General features: G+C 56.6%; 6 protein-coding genes across 6 annotated transcripts; 3 read left to right on the top strand and 3 right to left on the bottom strand.

Moving 5' to 3' along the window:
• The first annotated feature begins 1,026 nt into the window (after positions 1-1,026).
• GGS23DRAFT_241193 (uncharacterized protein) lies at positions 1,027-2,735 on the top strand. The gene is made up of 2 exons (XM_051512171.1): positions 1,027-1,134; positions 1,307-2,735. Exon 2 carries the CDS (start codon positions 1,546-1,548, stop codon positions 2,482-2,484), a length of 939 nt encoding a protein of 312 aa, XP_051368959.1. The 5' UTR covers positions 1,027-1,134; positions 1,307-1,545; the 3' UTR covers positions 2,485-2,735.
• Positions 1,076-1,291, top strand: GGS23DRAFT_599621 (uncharacterized protein; the record flags this gene model as incomplete). Its single annotated transcript, XM_051518951.1, has 2 exons — positions 1,076-1,246; positions 1,274-1,291. The coding sequence occupies 2 exons, from the start codon at positions 1,076-1,078 to the stop codon at positions 1,289-1,291; spliced, it is 189 nt and encodes a 62-aa protein (XP_051368960.1).
• A 5,263-nt stretch (positions 2,736-7,998) lies between the features above and the next one.
• GGS23DRAFT_599620 (SPRY domain-containing protein) lies at positions 7,999-10,574 on the bottom strand (the record flags this gene model as incomplete). Its single annotated transcript, XM_051518950.1, has 8 exons — positions 7,999-8,150; positions 8,213-8,698; positions 8,757-8,901; positions 8,959-9,013; positions 9,090-9,130; positions 9,232-9,356; positions 9,438-9,664; positions 9,724-10,574. The coding sequence occupies 8 exons, from the start codon at positions 10,572-10,574 to the stop codon at positions 7,999-8,001; spliced, it is 2,082 nt and encodes a 693-aa protein (XP_051368958.1).
• Positions 10,575-13,606: 3,032 nt separating this feature from the next.
• GGS23DRAFT_241045 (DUF1711-domain-containing protein) lies at positions 13,607-14,891 on the bottom strand. The gene is made up of 2 exons (XM_051512170.1): positions 14,363-14,891; positions 13,607-14,199 (listed from the first exon to the last, which is right to left on the bottom strand). Exons 1-2 carry the CDS (start codon positions 14,767-14,769, stop codon positions 13,797-13,799), a joined length of 810 nt encoding a protein of 269 aa, XP_051368957.1. The 5' UTR covers positions 14,770-14,891; the 3' UTR covers positions 13,607-13,796.
• On the bottom strand, positions 14,892-15,585 carry GGS23DRAFT_241037 (uncharacterized protein). The gene has a single exon (XM_051512169.1). The coding sequence runs from the start codon at positions 15,492-15,494 to the stop codon at positions 15,015-15,017; it is 480 nt and encodes a 159-aa protein (XP_051368956.1). The 5' UTR covers positions 15,495-15,585; the 3' UTR covers positions 14,892-15,014.
• Positions 15,586-20,596: 5,011 nt separating this feature from the next.
• Positions 20,597-22,468, top strand: GGS23DRAFT_614088 (alpha/beta hydrolase fold protein; the record flags this gene model as incomplete). The annotated part of the gene is made up of 2 exons (XM_051520620.1): positions 20,597-20,768; positions 20,821-22,468. The coding sequence occupies 2 exons, from the start codon at positions 20,597-20,599 to the stop codon at positions 21,849-21,851; spliced, it is 1,203 nt and encodes a 400-aa protein (XP_051368955.1). The 3' UTR covers positions 21,852-22,468.
• Positions 22,469-22,834: the final 366 nt, after the last annotated feature.

Here is a 22,834-nt window from a genome sequence, read left to right as displayed (position 1 = left end):
ACCGAGCAACACAAAGAAAAGCAAAAAGGCGAGGGGACGCTCTTCAACCTTTTTCTGCCTCTTCTTCCCCCGCAAGCTCAACGCTGACCCCCGGCTTGCTGCCTCCGTCTGGTCGCCTCAACCCCTCCCCGAGAAAAACCCAAAAGAGGACCGGAGACGGTGGCCTGAGAATCCGTCAGTCCTGCTGCACGTTTGGGCATTTCGTCACGGGCTAGCCAAGAACAAATCTTGCATCGTCGCATCGCATATCCATCTCGATCAGCAGTGCCGCGAACTAAGAGGCCGTCCCTGGTCGAGTCCTACCGCGCTGTCTTGGCCGGGCAATCGACAAAGAAGAGAGGGAGAACCCACTCAGCTTGCCCGTATCATAAATCCAAACGCCCCCTCTCTTCCTCTTTTTGTTGCCTCCCCCTCTTTTGTTCTCTAGATTCCACCTGGAGTCGAGTTGCGACAAGTCCTCCGCACCCCTCACGGGACACACCTACGTCAACACCGTCAACGCCGAGACCCGATCGCCCTGCGGTACGACTTCGCGCCATCTCGCGCTTTGCAGCCGCCTCCGCTCGCGAAGGGACCTCTTTTCTTTTTCTTCTTCTCTTTTCCCCGCCCTTGTTTGAAAAAAGGGAGCAGGCTACTCCGACACCAGAGCATCACACAATCTCGGCTCTTTGTGCACATCCCCAACCTGCGTGGGAGCTCGTGCGCGCGTGCCCTCTCGCCGCTACCTACCTCGCCTTTGCCTACGATACAAGCCGGCCAACGATCCCGATTCGAGCCCAGCCATCCAGCTGCTAGTCAGGCAACGCCCGGTGCTCTGCTTCTGGACTCTCGAAGGGGGACCCCGCAGGCCAGCCTTCGCTGACGTCTTCCCATCTCCGCACCCGGACGCTACGGTATCTTGGTCCCGACCCAAGCACAAAAGGCGCCCCTCCCCGGCTTCCACAGCTTCCTCTCTCTCTCCACCTACACCCACATCATCCCGCCCGCTCGCCCACACTTAGGCACCGCACACGCGCACAAACCACCTACTTGCACACCGCCAGCCATCGCACCCGCAATCAGACCAACAGCCGCCATGGACGCCTCAACCTCGTCGTCGTCCGGCTTCTCTACCGCCGCGTCCTCGGCGCACCCGCAGCAGGCCGCCACCGTCGCGCCGCCGCCGCCCCCGGCGCAGAAGACGCCGAGCACCGACGTATTCATCCGGGACCTCAACCTCGTGGCCGAGGCCGCGAAGCGCGCCCAGGTTGCCGTGCTGATGCGCGACCTCGAGGGCATCGCCATCTCGTAGAGGTATGCATCGGCGGCGGCGGCGCCTGATACGACGCGATGCGATACAACGTGACGATGTCTTGTTTTCTTGTTCAAAAATTTTTTTGGGAGACTGGGTTCTACCAACGTACCTTATCCTACTTGCCTTACCTATTTACCTATCATCTATCGGTCTAGCCAGTCTTTGTGTAATGGGTGTGTTGTGTCCTCCCCACTATAGCGAGACGGGGAAAAAGAGAGAAAAACGCAGGGAGGACGGGAGAGAAAACGGTCATGTCATGTTGTAATTCTTATACCCTCCAACTCAACTCACGCCAACTTCTATATACGTTATATCGATTTATCACACGTTGTTCCTCATTTTTCGCGGCCGTGTTTTCTTACACACCTCTACTGATATTACTGCTGCTACCAACTCGTCACACTCCTCTCTCTCCCGCGTCTTCTCCTCTCCCCTCTCCCCCCTCTCTCTTACCACCCCACGCTATCCCCTCCGGTCTGGTCACACACACACACATAATGATACGATGGCGGACCACGAAATCGCGATCGCGGGCTACCCGCGCAAACCCCGGGTCCGTACTCCAACAGACCTCCGAATTTCTCATCCCTCCCCCCACACACACTTCTTGTGAGCCTGGGGCGAATCTACCACCCGACTTCTACGGTACTTCCGCCTACCTCTTCTTCCCCCCTCTTCCCCTCTCTCGACACCACCAGTGCTCGGCTCATCTAGAGAGTTCGGGGCGAGGGGGGCCGGGGGCGACGGTAGCATCATCGACACAGCATCAACCTACGAATCCACCGACGGGCCACATGAAAATACGGAGACATCGATCTGGACACGCCAGGGAAGCATGTGAGACGGGTGTGGGGGTAGGAAAGCGTACGGATGACGACGGCGACAGCAACAGCGACAACCATGACGGACGTTTGAGTCTTCCTCCCTCTGGCCCTTGTCCCTTGCCATCTAGTTGCCGGCCATGGTTGGGGACTCATCCCCATAACCACCCTCCGTTCCATTTCCTTCGCCTTCCCCACCTACCATGGTGTCACCTCCACTACCGCGAAACGCGAACCATTGCCTACCTGTACTGGGGCGTCTTCCCCTCCCTCCATCCCCCCCTTACCGCACCCTCCCGGTATGATGTCGCGCCATTGTCAAGAGGGGGGATAGAGGCAAAGGCAACGAACAGGACTGCGTACGCTTAACCAGCCGTCCCTCGGTCCAAACAGGGGACTGCTATTCGGAAATCAATCCTAGCGTTCCGCTAGTCTCGACTTGCCTACCTCCACGACTCGTCGCCAAGTCTACCCACCTCTCTCCTCGTTGCTGCCAGCGGTGTGTGCAGGCGCCGCGTCGCATCGTCTACTACAGCCAAGGCAAGGGGGGGACGGGCCGCCTACCGGAGCCCGCCTAACCCTGCCTACATATACCTACATATCCATCTATCCACCCGTCCATCCATACGTTCGCACATACATGCGCTGATCTGTCTGTCCGCCCGCCCACGTACCTCAACGAAGCGAAGCGTGGGCCGGAAGCGCGCCCGCGCACATGTACATTTCTACTATATATAAGTATGCCTATATACCTTGTATATAGGTAGCAGTATATATGCTCTCCACGCATGCACGCACACATGCATGCGTGTATGCACGCACGCGTAGCAACCTATCCCTCTGCTACCCACCCGTCTCCCTCTTATCCGTCTATCGAGATCTACCCACACACCATCTACCGGCCCACCCGGCCTGACCTAAACCTAACCTTGGCCACCCACCCTGGCCTGGGCGGCGGCCTAAAACCGGAGACCCGGAGCGGGACAGGGAAGAGCGAAGCCGTCGGAAGTACGAGTGAGAGCGCGTCGGAACCGAGCGAGGGGGTCGAGGGGAGCGGGGTAGGGAGAGAGGGGTAGGGAGGAGGCGGGCAGGCGGGCGGACGGACAGACAGAATGACCGCATGACAAACGGGAAGGGGATAGGGATAAAAAGAGTGGAAGGGAAAGGCGGAGACGGGAAATGGTAATAAAAACAACAAAACACGACGGCGTTGCGCCGAGAATTTGCGATTAATCGGGGCGGGAGGTCCAAGGGGAAAAGATGAGAGGAAGAGGGCGGACAAGGAGGAGAGAAGGGAAAATGGGGCTTATGCGAGGATAAGACGAACGAACCAGCGGTCTGCATAGAGAATAAGGGAGGCGTAAGGGAGGTCAGAGGGGAAGAATGCGACGAGATAACGACATCGATGAATACTAGGTACCTTACTGACTTTGAATCTACCACCGTGGCTTTTTTTCCCCGTTCCCTTCTTCTTTCTGCCTTTACCTGTCGTCTCCGTACCTACGTCCCCCTAGCCAGGGAATTTGCAAATATCAAACCTCCCCCAAGGGAAATCCCAACCATCGTAGCAAGCGGGATGGGCGGTAGTAGGACAGGACAGGACTGGAGTAAAGTGGAAACCAAATGCTTAGAGACAGGACGCGCACGGCGGCGAGAGGCGAAAAGGGCAGAAGGGATGGGGGATTGTTGGGGGACACGGTAGCTGCACATGGAGAGGGGATAAGGGTAGGACGACGGGACGGGACGGCATGGGGGAAGAGGAGAAGACGATTCCTTAGTCCGCTAGCTGCCTACCTACTTACTTTCTCCCGCGTCTCTGCTCACTCGTACAATCCATCTATCCTATCCGCCTACACGTCCGTCGACCCGGTGCCTACCTCCGATCTAGGCACTTGTCTTGTCGCCGCGCACGCGGCCGCTCTCCCCTCTCCGCGCGGTCGCGCAAATACCATACATACATACCTACATACATATCCATACCCTCTGCAACCCAGGTCCCCCCGATAGGTACACCCACACACCCATCTCCCCCCTTTCTCGCCGACGCGCTGCTATCCTGCCCGCGTCCGGGGGCGCCACGCCGTGCCGCGGCATGTGCACAGCCAGCTGGCCGGGCCGGCCTCGGCGAGGTGCGCATCGCTGCTGTGATATAAGGAATACGAAAATTATTACTGCTATTTACTTATATTAGAAAGAGCACGAGTCTGTACGGAAGGTAATTATATGTATTTTCAACCGTTAATTATGTGTATATTATGAACTTTCTAGCAATTTATATACGAATCTATACGACTCTTGTTACGGAGATCGGCAGAGCTACGTAAGGATTGAGGTTGCTCCGCTGTGGGAGCGATAAATAAAATATATCTGGTTTCGACTTATAGCCGCTGACGCCGGCTTCCTCCTGCTGCTTATGGAACGAGTAGGAAGACGCCCTACTACCATAATGGTAGCTGGTATAAGTACCGCGTCCGATTCCGTCCATTACTACACATTCTCGAAATCCCCCGTTTAACCTCGCGTAGGATCGGTAGGCAGGAGACGAAATAGTGTCAAACATATATCCGACGGCTGCTTCGATATTTTATAGGCGAGGTAAATCTAGACTGTACGGTTGCCGTTTTCCTTTAACCTACTTCGTGCGAAGCTCGACATTACGGATGGGGATTTCAGCCTAATGGCACGAGTTAGTATATTTTCGTAATATATAGTACGGATACGTACTTTAATGCGCGTGAGTAGTCGTTAAACGTTGTTATTCTGCTGTAGTAGGCGCGCCTTCGATAGAACCTATCCGTTCAAGAGCGCGCCTTTCTGCGGCTGATCGTCTGTGGCCGAGATCTTAATCGCATCGCGCGCGAGACCTGGCTGCCGGGTGTGAGCTGGCACGCCTCGCCATGCCACGCCACGCCTCCCGGGCTCTTTCGTCCCCCTTTGCGCCTTCGTCCCCGTTCATCGCCTCCCGGTTCTCCGCAGCGAACACCACCTTGCAGGCCGCCCGTTGCGCGCTGGGGAGCCGGTGGGCGGCGGCGGCAGCGGCACGTCGCGGGTCGTTGCGGATCCGTGCGTCGTCTTGCGGCGACGTCGCAGCGCCTGGAGATCTTTGCGGGGATGGGATCGGCCGGGTAAGCCTGCGTCGGATCTCTTCCTCGTCGGACGCGGCCCTGCCGGCTCCTCCCCGCGTCCGAGGCGTCCGCCGATACGATCGCACTCTCGCTCCGCGGCCCTCGAGTAGGGGAGAGCTTTCTGGTGGTCTGGGACCGGGTTTGGTTGATAGGTAGGTAGTACTACTGCCGGCGCTATCGTTGTCGGCGTCTTTGGGATCGCTAATCTGCGTCTCGGTATGGCAAATCATCAGCGGCTCCGGCGGCGGCGGCGGCAGCAGCGGGCCTCAATGGATTTTCCGGAATCCATAGGCACTTGGGTGCGGGATTCCTGCGGCGGCGATAGTAGAGGCGGGTGAGGCGAATGCCCCGATTCCGGGCTTCGACATGGTGCTCGAAGGCGGTCTCATCACTCTCGCACCCCGCTGCGGGATCCACGTGGCTGCTGAGCTTGTCGATCAACGCTTGAGCTGTTGATAGCGGAGCAAACCCGCTGAATTGGGCGTTGTCACGTAGGTAGCTTTGGGGTGAGCTACGGGTAGGGCGCAGATTGCGTGCGTACGGACGAGCGAAGAGAGGTGCGGGATGGGAGAGGTCAATGAAACGAGACTGTGTTGTTGTTGTTGAAGCTGTGAGAGAACTAAGTGAACGAGAGCTGTGGGGAGCTCTATATATACGTGTGTAGGCAGCTCTCCGTAGTTTAGGTAAGCTGAAGTCGATGAAAGGAGGCGTAAGAGTATGCCGCATGATGAGTATATAGACTAGCCTAACTAATCCCGTGTAGCTTATCCCAATGCGGGTCTCGGCTCATGCTCTATTAACCAGTTAAGGTGAGGTTTGTTCAATCACTTAACTACTCATAAGCTACTGACCAGTATCGCTACCACTGCTACTACTAAGTTGACTACACTACCACCACCGAGTTAACTGCACCGCCACTAAGCTAAACTAACTACACCACCACAACTAAGTAGTTGCACCACTACCACCACTTAATATGATGCTTTGAAATGCATACTATCCACCGTAAAAAAAGTGCACTCAGTTGATTCCATTTCGTAATCAACCGTTACCTCACAAGTGCTTTCCAAACTCTTTTAATAACCATAATGGTAGTGGTGCAGCTGACCTGGTGGTGGTGGCAGTGGTGGCAGCACCTAGTAGCTGAAGTAATCGAATAAACATCACCCTGACCTATTGATGGAGTGTGTGGAAGGGGCTAATAGAACGCCGCGACCCGCTTTGTGGTGAGTTATAGGGGACTGGTCTGTATACCCGCGTCCTGTTGGTCCAATACTGGTAATATCTGTCTCTCGTCTCCTTTCCTCCCCCCGTTCCTCTTCAGCCATCCCGGCCAACACATCCAGCGCCTCGCTTTCCCCCTCTCCTCTCCCCTACCCTTCGCGTTCGCTGCTACGCGAGGTGCGACACGCCACGCGTGCCCCGTGACAGGCGGTGGTCGTTGGGGTAGGTAAGACGTGCGCGCCCCCTCTCCCGTTCTTCAACCTCCCCCTTTTCGCGGATACGCCCGGCCGTTGTCGTCGGTGGCTGCGGGCTGCATAAGCTCCAAGACACACACACACACCTATATATACCAGATATATACCCTATATCCCGCGTCCCCCCCCCCCCCCCCCCCTCTCACCCCCCTTTTTTTTTCTTCCGGAGTAACATTACGGGACACCGCGATAGGCCCTCCTTTCCGTTAGCCACGGCTCGTCTCGCCCTCCTCCTATCGTGGCCTGCCCGCCCTGGATTGTGCCAAACTTGGTCTGCTGGGCAGCCCTGCTATTCGACGGATAGGGACGGCAAGGGAGGGCACTCCAACTGGGAGTGTGCGGGCCTTTGCCTTGCCGGAGAGCCAGGCCTTCTCTTAAACGGCTTGGTGTCAAAAAAAGTATTCTTTCTATTCACCTTACGGTTGACGCGGCCAACATGTAATTTGTACATACATACATCCAGCAGCAGCAGCAGCAGCAGCAGTCCAAACTAGCGGCTCTACCAATGGCCGAAAGCCTTGCCGCCACCGTTGAGGCACCTGTCCCGTCCGGTTCACCGCCCAAATGCATCTAACGACCCAGTTGCTAAGGCACCCCTGCCACGCGCGAACGACATGGAGGTGCCGAGAGGAAGAGGGGAGAGAAGACTACAATTCCGAGGATCGCAGCAACGGGCGCCCAGAACCCATTATTCCCGTTTGACCCGCCGCGGCATCGTCGCTGCCGTCACCATCCAGTCCGGGGCGAGCAAACTCCTTGCTATCTCGCACCATCTATGTCGATGGGGAAAACCGTCGCCGCAAGACAGAATCTCGGCCAACTCGGCTGCCGGACGTCCTTCCGCGAGATACTGTCCAGGGTCAGGTCGAGACGAGGTAGTAAGCGCCGGATAGGGGTTTAGCGTGGCCAACAACGCTCTCAACTTAACACGCAACACCTGAGCAACAAGATGGTGGCCGACCCCAACGCAAACAGAGAGGGAGAGAGAGAGAGAAAGAAAGAGAGAAAAGAACCCGTCGAAAAGGATTGAATTCAGAGGCCGAAGAGACACCCAATCTTGACGCCGCGGTATGAGTAATAGTAATAGTAGCAGCAGACGTAGCAGCGGTAGTAATAGTAATGACAATAATGGAGCATCGCGCCGTGCAACCTAACACATGTTGTTTCAGCATCGGCTTGGCGGTGGCCGATCTCCGACGGTTGCCCGCGTGTCTGTTTGTTTCCTTATCGATGCTGACCCGTGACTCCTCACTGACGGGATGGTCTGGGGTCCGCGGAGGCTAGAATGGCTGCGACTTGGGGACTTGGTCAATGACGGATTGAATGGTGACTAGCGAGCCGGGCCCGCCCTCCTCGCGTAAGTAGTCCAGCAGCACGCTCGTTTGCCCGTACAGGTTCTCTAACGCTGACCGCGATGACTTGCCCAAGGATGCTGTGGGGAGGGTCAGTTAGGTACGTTTCCGGGCGCGAACAGTAGGGAACGGCTGGGCCTACATAGGATCGCCGAGTTGAGCTCTTCGGCTACGGCTACCCGGCCTTTGCGATCGAGCAGGTGCGCAATCTCCTTAACGTGGAGCGGGTTGGAGTACGCGAGGAGCGAGAAGACCTCGTTGAGGGTTCTGCTGACCTCCCTCCTCGGGTCGTCCTTGAACTTGGCTTGCAGTGCCTGCCCGTACTGGATCGTCTTTACCAATAGGTCATCTTGATCCGCCTGTGATTCCACGCCGTCTTCATCCATCCGGTCTGCAAAGCCGTTCTCGTCGACGTCCATAGTGCCAAGGACGTCGTCGAAGGCATGGCCGTTGCTCTTCTTGGAGCTCGGGTAGTTAACCTCGGCAGACTTTCGGACCATCTCTATGAACGTTCGGCACTGCAGTTTGAAGGATACGTCGTCGTTTTCGTCCAACACATGCGGGTAATATGTGTAAGTGTAATTCACAGCCTTTTCGATATCCCCCTCGAGGATAGCTCTCCGGATGCCTAATGAAGTCAGCTTGGGGGAAAATAGCTCGCTCAAAAATACACTCACGTTGCCTACAATGAGCGTCCTCGTCATCTTTTATATTGACACCTGGTAGAGGTGTTTGTTGGTTGATTTGGAGGGTTTGCTTTTCATCATGGATCTCCTTAGCGAACGCCTGCGCTGTCTCGACATATCCGTCATGTTGTAAAAATTGTAACACCTATATAAGCAGCGTTAGATGGGGAAAACCTGTCGAGCCAGACGTATGGCAGCTTACGAGTTGTTGGATTAGTTCTGTCTCGCCCATAGGAGGTGATACCAGCTTCTCGATACTGCAAAAAGTTGGCATTTCTGGTAAGTTTTCGCTTCTCCCCATAATTCGTAGCTGGAATATCTCATGAGGCTCACCTTGTCGAGCTGATTGCGTCCCTGATGAGACCTTGTTCCTTCTACACGACCGCGGTTGTTAGCGACGCCTATTTCTTGCGAAGGGTGGTGGTGAGGGGGGGGGGGGGGGGGGGTTGAGTATATGCAGGACGTAAGAACCGACCTCCATCATCTTGTCTATGTTGAATACGAATGGTGTTTGGCCAAAGTTAACACGAATGTGTTCGCCACCTTTCTTCATGCCGACGGTGGGATATAGGTCCCCTTTCAGGTCCCGAAATGCGGTTTCTACACATGTGAGTCAAGAGATATTCAATATCTTGGTCGCAGAAAGTGAAGAGACGATAACAAACAACTGTAGAAACGTACGATATTCCTTGCCGTTCTTGGTAAAAAAGGCTTCCCGGGTTCGGAAGTTGACACCGCATCCGACGATATCCTGAGGCCCGAAGGTCCCCCCCTCGTACGTCTTGCCCGTGGTTGACGCGGCGTAAACGTCACCGTCATCGCCGTGGTAGCCCCACGAGTCAGCCTCCCATCCCGGTGCCCGGCTTAACGCAACATTTTTGGCTGAGAACCCTATGCATACTGTCGCACTACGTTTGCCCAAGTTAGATCCTCCCAAGCGCGGATAGGACGGTGACTCGTTACGTACTCGTCTCGCCTTCTTGACAATATAGATACCTCGAAGTAGTATATGCCAGCTTGCCAAGGCATGGGGTGGTCTGCCCGGACGGCGCAAGTCTCGTGCTCCTGCTCTCTCAAGTTGCGGCTCGGCGCATACTTGACCTCTTGTCCGTCCGCCAGAACCTCCAGGCCGCTTTGCTTATCGTTCACGTTCCACCGCGTAGGCAAGGGCGCCACTGAGCTCTCCTCTTGGGTGGTTGGCGCACGCTCGATCAGGTTGTAGGTCATACCCATATGGGAGGCCGGCGTCTTGGCTGCCGACGAGCCTGCTGCTGCTGCCGCCGCCGCCGCCGCCGCCGTCACACCCGACGTCAACCCGGCTCCAGACTGCTGCCGGGTTTCTTTTTGTGCTTGCCTAGCTCTGTATGCCTCTTCCAGCTTCTGCATGTAGTTTGAGCCTCTGAGGTATGACGGGGTGAAGAAGCTATTACTCCTATGAGCGTTCGCCCAGAAGTTGTCGCCGGTGCCGCTACCCATGAGCTGCCCGTATGCTCTCGACTGTGAAGGTAACTGAGAAATAACACCTTGCAAGGTAGGTGCGCCACCATCTGAAGAATTGCCACTCATGTCTGTGTCCACGATGTGGTGGCTGTGGCTCTGGGCCGAGGGATGCGCTGCGTAGAGGTCGGATGGCGGCTCATAAGGGGGGTTCAGGAGGTAAGAGAGGCGGTTGAGGGACGGATGCGACGTCAACGTCATGCCCGGGCTAGATCCGGATACGACAGACGCGTACGACGAATTCCTATACCGAGGGAGGAAGGTGTTTATCCCTATATCTGGGTTGAAGCCGGACGGGCCATTCTGGAACGGATTGGCCATACCTAACGCAGATCTGCGCTGGATGGGCCGGGACTTCGCTGGGAGAGAAGCCGGAAGCTGTCGGGCGGTCTTTGCCACCGCAGAAACGACGCAGCAACAGCGACCAGGTTGCTGATGGGAGGGAGGGACAAGTGGTAAATTCGTGGGGTGGCCAGCGGCGCCCTTATTCCAGAGAAGCTCGAGGGTAGGTGGCGTGTTCGAATCGCGTATTCGGTCGGCGTTGCCTGTCAAGGCCGAAGGGAAGGGGAGGCGCTGCTCCGGCTTGTTGCTCGTTAGATACCTCTCTTACCTCAGGTCGTCACTGGAGCAGATGTCATGGCCAGCATCCACGGGGTGGGAGACGATGCTCGGCGGTGACGAGGGAGCGGCGGAAGGGAGCGGCGGCGTGACAGAGTATGTTGACGGGAGGTTCGGTTAGTGGATGGGCCGCAACGACGCTGCGCTGAGCGGTGTTGAGCAATGATAGGGCCGTGGAGGAGAAGAAGTGCTAATGGCATACCTAACGAGAAGTTGTCGGAGGTCGTAGATGTAAGTAGACGGGTACATTGCCGCAGGATGCCTGCCTTAGGTAAGAGGGCGAAGCTTAGGTACCTAGGTAGGTACGTAGGTGGGTAGGTGCAGGTAGGTACCTAACCCACCTATGTGTTAGGTGCCTCTAGGTACCTAGCTATCTGACGAGGTCACGAGCCGTTGCCTCCCAAGGATTACGAGTTAGGTAGAGCTCTCTACCCCAGAAGGGGGTGTCTGGAGGTAGGTACTGCGTACCTCCAGCTCTCCAGGCTGTCCGCGGGCGCTGTAGGTAGCGCTACATGGCCGTAGGCAGCGGGTAACCAGTGCAGGTGATAGGCGGGACACATCATCAAATCATCAAATCCCATCCCATCGACGGTGGGGTCCATTCCGCATTGGCGCCTGTGGGGCTCTGGGTGGGGAGTGGCAGTACAGCCCGAGTACCCGTTCTGCAGTGGCTTGAACATGAGAGCCCAGGTCACTCTGAGGTTCTTCTCCCCGCCGCTTCGAGCTCTCAAAGATGTGTAACTTTGATGCAGGCGTTTTGCATTCTTCTCTCTCCTGGGCGCCTCTCCCCGAGAGATAGGTAGGTACCTGAGGTATACCGGTACTTCCACGTTAGGCCGCACATTAATACCCGATTATCTACCTACCTTCGGTACCCTAACTTAGGTCCGGCCTGCCTGCGTAAGGTACCTGCCTATATACCTACCTAGGAGGTAGCTACCAGGTAGGTATGAGGTAGAGGTAGATAGATAGGTACCTAGATATCTTAGAAGTAGGTACCTCTAAGGTAGGTGGAGGTGGGAAGGTAGGTGGGTATTTACATGACTTGTGTCATCTATTTGAGGATTGGAGTCCAGGTCCCGGCACCTCAAGATAGTCCGTGCAATTGTCCGCCTGGGCGCACGTGACAGGCTTTGCCGCGGGGTGGAATGGGAGGTACCCAAAGCACAACACATCGCGTCGTATGAGTAGACCTTGCGCACCATGCTTTCTTTCTCTCTGCTTCCTTTTTTCTATGACCAACCACATATTATACACACATACTGCATGGACATAGTCATATGCACGCAAGCATATGAGGTAAGATACCTTCGGAAGGCAGGCGTCTGCGTATTTTTACAAGCACCGTTCGTTTAAAACGGCCGTGCGGACGGATGGGATCTGTCGAGTTTTTGGTTTATTTTCTCTGTCCGATTTGGAAGGGGTTGGGTGTCCCCAAGGAAAAACCACCACGTTATAGGCTACCCGTAAATAGGGAAATTCCGCAAAGTCGCATGCGGTGGCTCCCCGAACTACGCCGGATGATGCGAAGATTGTCTTGCATTGCATCTTTTTGATTATAACCTAGGCGAGGCCATGTGTCCCCATCGCGAAACAGTGGAGAGTGACGGGGGAGGAGAGAGAGGGGGGCAGGCAACAAGAGGAACCAGACAAAATCCAAGATTCGCGCAGGTCGCCTACCTCCTTACATATGTATGCACTCCCAGGTCTGTCTACTCGCAGGTGCCTACGTGCTGAGCAATTTCGCGTGCATCTGGGACCAGATTCTAACCTGGCAAAACGGACCTTCTTGGTCGGCTGTGCCTTTGTGGTGGATATGACCTCTCGTCTTTCGACGGCGGACGAACCCCATTTGCCTGGGCGGGCGATGCGCATGCGCAGTGATGGGAAGAGGATCAATGGTATCTCAGGGGCGACCTGCTGCGTAGGCTTGCTTACTGGTCTGGTGCCCGTCTAGGTCGGGCGAAACCTGGGAAACTCCGTCGAATAGGCCTGGGATCTCAGCTGCCCTGTATTGGTTAAGCTAGCGACTCTCATATACCATAAAAGTAAGCCGCCCGCTTTGACTACTGCTTTTCAACGCTAGACAAGATATGCCTGTGACCAAGTACGTCGGCTACGGCATATGTGATGGTGTAGGAATGTGTATATGTGCGCTGTATACATCGGATGTTGGCCTTCGTGCGCAGGGAGGTAGTAAACCTCCATATCCGCCGCCTCAACGTCGCGTGCACATATCTATCTCATGCCATGGCACCAGGTAGGTAGCCGGGCAGGTGAGAATGCGTTTGCGGTCTCCAACTACACACAACGCCATATGTAGCTCCTTTGGGGGGTAGAGTCGATGGGTGGGTTTATGGAGAAAGAGAGGGGGCAAGGGGAACAAGACGCATTGTCGACAAGACCTCCTTTGAAAGGAAAAACAAGATAAAAAGATAAAAAAGATTTTACCGCCAACACCAACAGCAGCATGGCGCAAGACCAACCCAACAAACATAGGCTCCGCGCAGGGCCAACAGCGAAGACGATACCAAAATATACGCATTCATGGAACGGTCATCCTCAGTCGACCTTCCACACAGTAGACCTAACGCCGCATGCAAGTAGTAATATACAGGTTTTCCTTCCAGCCCGCGACAGAAAACACGGTCGAGGCATCCCTAATCCCGAGGGCAGATGCTGTCTATCTCCTATCTCGTGGCCCGCCAGATCCTAAAGTGTTATTATGGGCCCACGGCCCAAGTCACAAAGTCCACAACGCCATGCTTTTTTAGCCTTCCTCACACATACAAACACCCTCCTGTATCTTTCTCTCCCTCTTGACCTAGCACAGAAGGACCCATAGTAAACACACGGGACCACCCTACAGGGTAGAGGGGTCGCGACGAAAAAGAATGGTAGCGGGAGCGCTCCGCAGGCAGTTTTTCATGATACCGCGACGGCGACGGCCGCCGGAGGTGCTGGCGAGCTGGCGTTAACGCTCGGGGCCACGCTCGGCTGCTCACCGTCGGCGTGGCTGTTACTATGCTCGCTTTTCATCTGGCTGCCCTCCTTGTTCTCCTTATTGCTGCTCTCGGCGGACGCGGCCGACTCGTCCGGAGTCACCTCGGGTTTGGTCTTCGGGGGTGCGGTCCAGCGGGGAATCTCCCAGACCACGCCGGTAAAGCTTTTGACTCTGAAGCCTCCCTTGTTCCACCTCCGGCAGGGAGCGCCCGATCGGTCGAGCGCGCGAAGTCCGGCATTGATAGCGCCCTGGTTAGCCTTCGGTCCGAGCTTGTGATAGGCGCCCCCTCCGGCCCGTCCGTTGGGATCGATGGAGCCGTCCTCCCTATTCGACGTGATTAGTAGATGGACAAAGGACCTCGATGAGCATGACCCGTAGCGGGAGTAGCTGATTCGTGGTGATGCCGTAGCGAACGATAGCAGACCGAAAAGGTTGACAACCAAAAAAAAAAAAAAACAGAGATAGGAGCCGAATACATTGCACTTACAGTCGGGGCTTCTTCTTGGGGCCAGGCTTGCCTCTCACTTTCGCCGTCGGGTCGCCGCCGTTTGCCGCGGCAGCGCTCCTCTTAACGCCCTTCTTCTTGGGCGCCTCCGTCGGCGGCCCCATGGCGGCTTGCGACGGCGTTCCCGAGGGGCCAGGAGTGCCCGGGGTAGACTCGGAAGCATTGTCGCCGGTAGAGGGTGCTGCCGGGGGTTGGTCGATGGGGAGCAGGGTCGAATTGGCGGGGGACTCCTTGACGGGAGAGTCCTCCTTCAGCGACGACGGGTCGAGAACCTGGCGAAGCCTATCGGAGGCCACGCGCAGGGTGACTATCGCGGTACTCTTGCCCGAGGACTTTCGACGGTCCTTCTCCTTGGCCGAAGCGGACGAGGACTTGCTCGGGGTAGGCATGGCGTAAATCAGCTGACGCGTTCGCCGTAGCGTAGTCACAGTAAGTGGTCGCGGCTGCGATGGTGAGATGTCGATGCTGACGTTCCGAGTCGTCGTCGGTATGTTGGGAACGGGTGGTTGCAAACAGGTAGCAGGGAGGGTTTTGGCAGCCGGAGGCAAAACTTGGTGGGAATGCTTGTGCACCTTTATATTTGGGGATTTGAGTTCGGTCGGGTCAGGTCATCAAGCTAGCCCGGTGCGATGATCTAAGCGATCCGCCGACTTCCCGCTGCCTGTTGAGCGCAAGGGGGAGAAGGGGGGGGGGGGGATTTATTGTCTTGTCCTGGCCGGAGGCGAGGTGGCAGCCCAGGACGCCTCGGTTGGGCCGGGGCTGGGCGGTGCAGCAGAGGAACAGAGAGAGGGTGCTGGGCGACAGGAGGAGGCCAGACAGGCGTGGGCGAACAGGCGACGATGATGGTGCGGGCTGGTGGTTTGGGTGCAGGGTGAGGAATGGCGATGGCGATGGCGACGGCGATGGTAGGGGGATGGGAGATGGAGGTGAGGAATGAGGATGGAAGGTGACGACGGTGGTGATGGGAGGGCAGGTTATTTATTATGGGGGGAGCCATTTTGCTGTTCGCCCTTTGGTAAGTTTGGGGCTCTGGTCTCATTTCGTCTCTTTTTTTGGTGGCCGCAGAGCACAATACAGAGAATGCTCGCTCATCCATGCTTTGGTCGGCTCTCATGTTGTGAGTGCGCAGAGCCAGCCAGCCCAGCCCAGCCTTAGTAGTGCCGGCTCCTTGCGTGTACTCAGGGAGAGAGACGGAGGGCTTAATAGCAAAGCCTAAGTGGTCCGAGTGTTTCCCTCTTTTTTTTTTCTTTTTTTTCTTCCCTTCCTGGGCTGGGCCGTCACGTGAGCGTGGCTCTTGTCCGCGACGCAGCATCTGCGGGCGCATCAAGGTTGAACCACACCCGCTGCGAAGTACCCGAGGCGTCGAGATCTACCTGCCCGTACGGTCGACGCGATGCGACACGCGCATGTACCACCGGGGGCCGGGGGTACTCGTGGTAAGCTCGAGCCAACCAGGCGCCAATCCGGCGCCAACCTTAGGAGAGAGGCTACCGAGGAGGTACCTGTTAGGAGGCCGGCGCCCAGGCTAGGTACTTGATCTCCCAAGGCAGCCGTGCCACCGTGTACTGAGGTTGATGTACAGGTACCATACTAGGGTAGGAGACACAAGTAGAGGCAGGTACCTGCATATGGAACGCGACCCCACCCATCGGCCTACCTGGGCAGGTACCTCTCCTATGTACATACCTAGACAGGTACCTCCCACCTGTCCCTCATACCAACTCCATACATCCTACCCCTACGTCGCCTCACATCAACGCAATATGAGTACAGGACACGGCGTTAGAGGCAACGCGCTTCATCACCGCAACGCCTTGCCATTTGCGGCCCTTTGCCTACATGTAGGCACCTTACTAGTAGGTAGGTACTCCCTTATCCCGTGCCGTGGACGGGTGGAGGGAAGACAGGGAGGCATAGATGTTGTACTCACATCGATAATCGACATAGCTGCCTACGCATACCTACAACTCCGTATGGACGGCTGCATGGGCTTGCTGGGTTGGTAGCTATCATACCTACGTTATGCCTCGGCCGGCGCTGTTCCCTCTCTCCTCCCCCAAGTTTCCGGCGTCGCCCCTCCGGTTTCGAAAGGGAAAAGCCAGGCAAATCCCCGACGACGCATCCCAAAATGCTCCCCATCATCTACGTGCGTACCACCCACATACACCGACGTGCAGTGGGGCGGGGGTTGTGAGAAGAACAAGCAGAGAAGAGGCCTGCGATCGGCCAGCTAGCCAACAAATAAATCCTCTCCGCGATCCCACCAACTCCCAGACGAACGAATGCCTACCTATCCTATGTAGCGCCCCCAGCCCCTCCGTCAACCAGTCGCGACGAGAGCGGCCGTTCGTAGCACTGCTGACTCTACCTACATAATATCACGCTGTCCCTCGCACACGGCAAATCAGATGAGGGCAGGACGCAGCCAACGGTTCTGAGCCCAACCGACCGACGAGGGCGATTGGGAAACCCGGTCCCTCTCCCCCTCCCTTGCCCATCGCGCATCGCCCTGCGATCGGACTCGGGCATTCTCTAGGTTTAAGCAATGACCCGGCCGTCGGCCTACCTGCCTCGAAGGTTATGCGTATGTATATACACCTATGCGCACGCGTGCGCCGATGCATACCGTCGGCCAGCTAGCCGGCGACCTGACGCTACTCGGGTCATCGTGTCCGCATATCGTGGTCACCGTATATTATACGGTATACGACTTTGCGCGCGGAGTCCGCATTCCATGTCGTCATCTCCCGGCCATGGTCTCTTGGGCTACACATCACTTGGTCTGCTGCGCTCGTAAAACCCTGGACTGTGTGCCGTGAAGACGCTGCTCTAGATTTTGATACAAATACCGGATCATCAGCTGTTCACGAGACGGGGGGGGGGGCGTCGGAATGTCGCAAGGGGCGCTCCGTTTGGTTAAATCAACCCTCGATGATGGCCATTTTGAGCCAGCCTAGACCCCAATTTCCACACCTGTCGGCAAGCCGACGAGGCCGCTTTTGCATCTACCTCCTCTCGTCGCTAGCAAGAGTGTCACAGGCGTGGGCATGGATGGGAATACTAAAATAACCTCGAATCCCGTGCGAAATCACGAATGACCCGCCTCCACCGCGATAAGTTGGGCTAGCTTACCTTAATTGCCAACAGTTTGGGCTGGCGTCTTCCGATGACGAGCCGTGGTCTTTTTTCCTTATCTGTCCGTCGATAGCCCCCCTTCCGTAAAGTTGGAAATACCAAGATGATGCCCTGCAAATCCCGCTTCGCTCACCCAACGGGACAGACCAAGTACTTACGTGGAATAGTTGGGCTTAGGGGGAGCACTAAGCACAGATGGATTCATCACGACGTGGATGCAACACTTGCCACCAGATTATTGCCTCCCTTACCGCCCCTTTATCGCAGAAGCCATTTAGTGCATACCGCATATACCTTGTCGTGGTGGACACTCACGGCTTTATACTGCCTATTACGACGATGTCCCGCAGGCTGAAACACTTCTTTGATCGACCGAACTCTCTGTTCCCTACGCCATATTTACCCGAAATCTGGTCGAGAACATCGCCAGCACCAAGCCTCTGCTTACTGGCTTAGTGTCACGGTAGGTACCTACATCCAGCCGCCGCCGGACACCGCCAAGTTGAGCGCTATGATGCGATCGAGTCTACCGCCAAAAGTTGTGTGCCCTTACCCCATGGCCCAAGCCGTGTCTCTAGGTCGATTTCCGCAACCAGGCCGGGCGGTAGGTAATACTGGCAGGCCATGGACAAAAAGCTAAAGATGCTGTCACGAAACTCGGACTGATTGACAATAGCGACCCTAGAAGGTCAAGGATGCGTCTGCCTCTTTTCAACCCAGATGATGTCGGCCAACCTCACCCACCACATCGTAATATGAGGATATAGTACCTAAACAAAGGTCTAGATAAGTATGGATGAAACCTGCGAAGCTAGCCATCGGTTCAGTATGCCGCCCCGAGTTCGCCAGCCTGCCTCATAGATACCACCTGAGCATCGCCGAGTGAACGTACTCGCCTCTGTATCATACATTCGATTGTTTATAGCCTTGACAAACTTGACGGGACCTTGACTATGAGCTAATATATGCTAGTTACGGCTTTCATTCACTCCCTGAGGAAGTATGGTTATCAGCTATTTATTAGCACACAGGCGACGAGCCGAGTACTCTTCGTGGATACAACACTGTTATAGGCGTCGTAGTCAATGTGATGGTTCCGTAAGACTACAGGCTTTCCTCTATAGGTACAGGAAACAGGGTCCTAACCAGGTCACCGACACACTACAGTATTCGGGGCCTAGGCCAGACACTAAGATAGGAGAACTTAAGGATTCGAGGGTGAGACCCGAACCAAAGAGCATACAGCCGCGCCGAAGACCTACGTGTCTTTTTTCGGGTTGAGAGCAAGGAATAGGACACTCTGATATACTAGCCGTTACGAGTCCGAATATAAACCGCAAGCATAAGGATGAGAAATACCGTAGGTAGCTAGTTCTTAGAAATAATGGCACCGTATCCACCGCTGGCTTACAGCCCATGTAATCAATACCTGTAAATCTAAATCCTGTGATGAGAGGCTATACTTGGAGGCCTCCGATTTCAAAAGGGCTCGTGAGTACCTTTGGAAATTAGCTGCTCTTATTTCCATGTCCCTTGGTGAGTTGGGGAACATACCAAGACGGCTCCATCAGTGATATTGAGTTTGTTTGAAGCTAGCTTTGATTTTAACCTACATGGCTGGCCAGAGGGGTCTCATCTGTCACTGGCATTGCCTGGCCATGCTATTAGAGTCAAATTCTATGGACGGTGTTGACTCATGTAACCCTACCCCTTATTACCTAAATATCAGACTTGGGAGATTCAGAAAGACCACCCCAGGGCTATGGGCGTATAGGCTCCCGTGGTCAGAGCATTCACCCTCACCTAGGTATAATAGACTACAATGTTCTTACGCCGATATTACTGGACTAATATGTTTAAGTTATCCTTACCTAAACATAGGAATCACCTTTTCGCTCAGGAATTGAGATATAGGTACCTCGTTATACCCTTTTGATGATCACCGGTTCGCCCTCCCGGTGGTGACACCCTTCTTATCCCCTCCTAGCGCATCCTACAGCCCTTCCACGTAGCCTATACCTAGGCGGAGGATCTTCTCTGTTCTCCCTAGGCCACCATCATGCAGCATTATCACAAGGGGCCCAATCGTGGATTCAAGCGCATTCTGGCAAGGCACCGAGCCTGTCACCAATTTTCTCATCACCGATTTCCGTTCTTTCGAGCAGCGAAGCTACGTCTTGTGTCGGGGTCTAGGATGAAGGCTTCGGCGTACAGTGCTGAGATTTCCATATTTGGGAGAGGTCACGCGAGCGCCAGGGCCCAGCAGTCGGAGTAAAAGGCATATGTACCGGTACTAACACCTGCTCGGCGTCGGACTGACTGGAGAGGGTAACGAACAAGTTTTCTGATGCTGCTTGCTGAATTACAATAGAGAGGATCTGGGGTAGCCGTCGTTAAATTTCCATGCCAAGATCTCGTCGTGAGACGGAGATATCTCGATATCTTTCTAACACAGCCTCTAACCTACGGAATCAGAACTCCGAGATTTCGGGTGTCCCCTTTAAAATGTGAATGAGCCACCTGGCCTGGGTCCGAACCGAATCTACTCGAGGATAATCGATAACCCCAACCCTTCCTCCCCCCCACGCGCGCAAGGACTCTGCGATACCCCCCCAGTCCCCCCCCCGCCTCTTAGACATGCCGACGGGCGCCTACATGATGTCCGACTGCGATCCCGGCCCAAGGTAGAACCCGGTGTTCCGTGATCGCCTGCGCTCGTTCTGGCCATCCGCGTCCGGGTGCTACTGTTGACCCCCACGACAGTAGCGAGGTAGTGCATGTGGAGTGGCAGCGTGAGATGTCAGAGGAACGATATGGGAAGCTGGGATGTGCCGAGCCCGGAGGTCTTAACTATGGTCTGTCGCAGCTTCACCACGCCCCCATCTTTGGCTGAGGAAGGAGGAGGGGACTTGGGTATTCTATTTACCAAGACGAAAACTACACTTCTACACTTCTGAGAACTGGGAGAATTTCCTCTGAGCCTAGGATATTCAACATCAACTCTAGTTGGCCTGGCTTACTATTGTCTTCTTAAACTTGCATTGAGTTTCTGTGCCCACGAACCTCTACATTCGCCGCATCATGGGTCCCGCCGAGGGTCCAACGCTAGTCAACCCTCTCCACCCCTCCGTGGTTGACCTGGTCGACCCCGTCTACGCCGAGATCTACACTCGGTATCAAGGTATCATCATCACTACCCTCGCTCGCACTGCCGCCGTCACTGCTACTGCCGCTACCGCTCCTGCACCCACCCGTCCTCCGCTTCACCACCCGTCTCCGTCGCCCCCTCGCTGACCAGCACGCAGCCCCGAGGCTTCGCGCAGACCAAGTCCCGTACGAGGTCTACATCAAGGATCCGCAGACGTACACCTTCCCGACGGCCGAGGTGGCCGCGCCGGCGCCCGAGGTCGCGAGCAACGCGCTGTACAAGGTCCCGGTCTCGGACCCGCCGGGCGAGATCGCGGTGCAGGTGTACGTGCCGACGGCGGCGGCGGCGGCGGCCGGCGGGCTCGCGCGGGGCGCGGACGGGCGGCTCCCCGCGCTCGTCAACTTCCACGGCGGCGGCTTCGTCATCGGCGGGCTCGACTCGGACGAGCCGCTGTGCCGCAAGCTGTGCCAGCGCGTCGGCTGCGTTGTGGTCAACGTCGACTACCGGCTCGCGCCCGCGTTCGCGCACCCGGTCGCGGCCGAGGACGCGTGGGCGGCGCTGCGCTGGACGCTCGACCGCGCGACCGCGCTCGGCGTCGACCCGGCCCGCGTCGGCGTCGCCGGCCTGTCCGCCGGCGGCTGCCTCGCCGCCGCGCTCGCCCTGCGCGCCCGCGACGACCCCGCCGTGCCCCCGCTCGCCGTCCAGCTGCTCATCGTGCCCGTCGTCGACGCCCGCTTCGTGCCGCGCGAGGGCCCCTGCGACCCCGCCGCCACCCCCTACGCCAGCTACGTCCGGCTCGAGCACGCGCCGTCGCTGCCGCTGCACCGCCTGCGCTGGTTCTACAACCTGTGGCTCGGCACCGACGCCGGGCGCGAGGCCCGCGCCGCCGACCCCCGCGCGTCCCCCATCGCCGCCGCCTCCCACGCCGGCCTCGCCCCCGCCGTCATCCGCTGCGCCGGCGTCGACCCCCTCGTCGACGAGGGCACCGCCTACCACGCCAAGCTGCGCGCCGCCGGCACCCCGAGCCGCCTCAAGATCTACCCCGGCCAGGGCCACCCCTTCGCCCAGTGGGACGGCGCGAACCCGGCCGCGCGCGAGTTCCTCGACGACTGCGTCCGCGAGCTCGCCGAGGCCTTCGCCAGGGAGGCCCCCCCCTCGCCGCCGTCGCCGCCGCCGTCGACGTCGTAGCTGGGTTGGGAGGGCAGGGGACAGCAACGGACGGGCTGCGAGGGACCGAGCCAATGGTGACGGGATGCGGAAACCCCCCTTTGTACTACCTACCTTCTCCCCTCGACGAGAGGGAGGGGGGAGAGGGAGGGCTTGCGTAGTGCTGACTGGCGTATGCGGTGGACGGTAGATCCCGACTAAGATTGGCTCAATGGGAGCCACGATAAACAGAGTGTGCCTGTCAAAGTAGCATAGATTAACCACTCGCTGATGAGCTAATAACCATTAAATGCGAGGGGCGGCGCGATTTGGGCGCAGTAGGCTCTCCGTCCAGAGGGCGTCTATTCATCTTGATATTTCTACCTAGTATTGCTCTAATCACACCGAGTTCCTGGCTCATGATTACGACAACGACTCTGTGGCTAGGAGATTATGGCTACGTGGAATACCTGCTTATGTAGAATACCCTAATACCCGACGGCGTCCTCATCTTAGACTTGGTTGGCATGTTGTCAGTGGTAAGAGTTCTGTAAAGGTAGACAAAGGATGGATCGATACACCCCAGCACCTGCTCGCTCTCTCCTTATGATGCGTTGCTGAGGTAGATAGGCTACGCTTTGTGTTGATGGCTATTCTACTACGTCCCTACATGTAGTCATTGTCTGTTACACAGAGACACCACTGAGTCGTAAAATGACCTGTTAACGGTTTGAGGCCGCCGAAACCCGCCAGGGTCAATGGCTGTATGGGAGCATACCTTCTCGGTGTATCGCCCTTAGGACAATCCTGGCGAGCTGCCTCCATCGCGGCAGACTACGCTGCTGCTGTGCCTGTGTTGTCGTACCTCGCAAGAGAGTCCCATAGGCCAGGCTCTAATGAGCACACCTCCAGGCTATAGATGTCGTGCTGCGTCACGTACGTGTGCTCCAATTTTGGCCCCTACCGTTGAGGGTAACGGTAGGCGCAAGTTCAGTCCTCGTCGCCGACCTGTTGGGTGACCCCGT

Source organism: Durotheca rogersii, assembly GCF_024521655.1.
Source record: "Durotheca rogersii strain YMJ 92031201 chromosome Unknown GGS23scaffold_25, whole genome shotgun sequence".
Taxonomy (NCBI): domain Eukaryota; kingdom Fungi; phylum Ascomycota; class Sordariomycetes; order Xylariales; family Xylariaceae; genus Durotheca; species Durotheca rogersii.
This window is presented reverse-complemented; position numbering and strand designations above follow the sequence as displayed.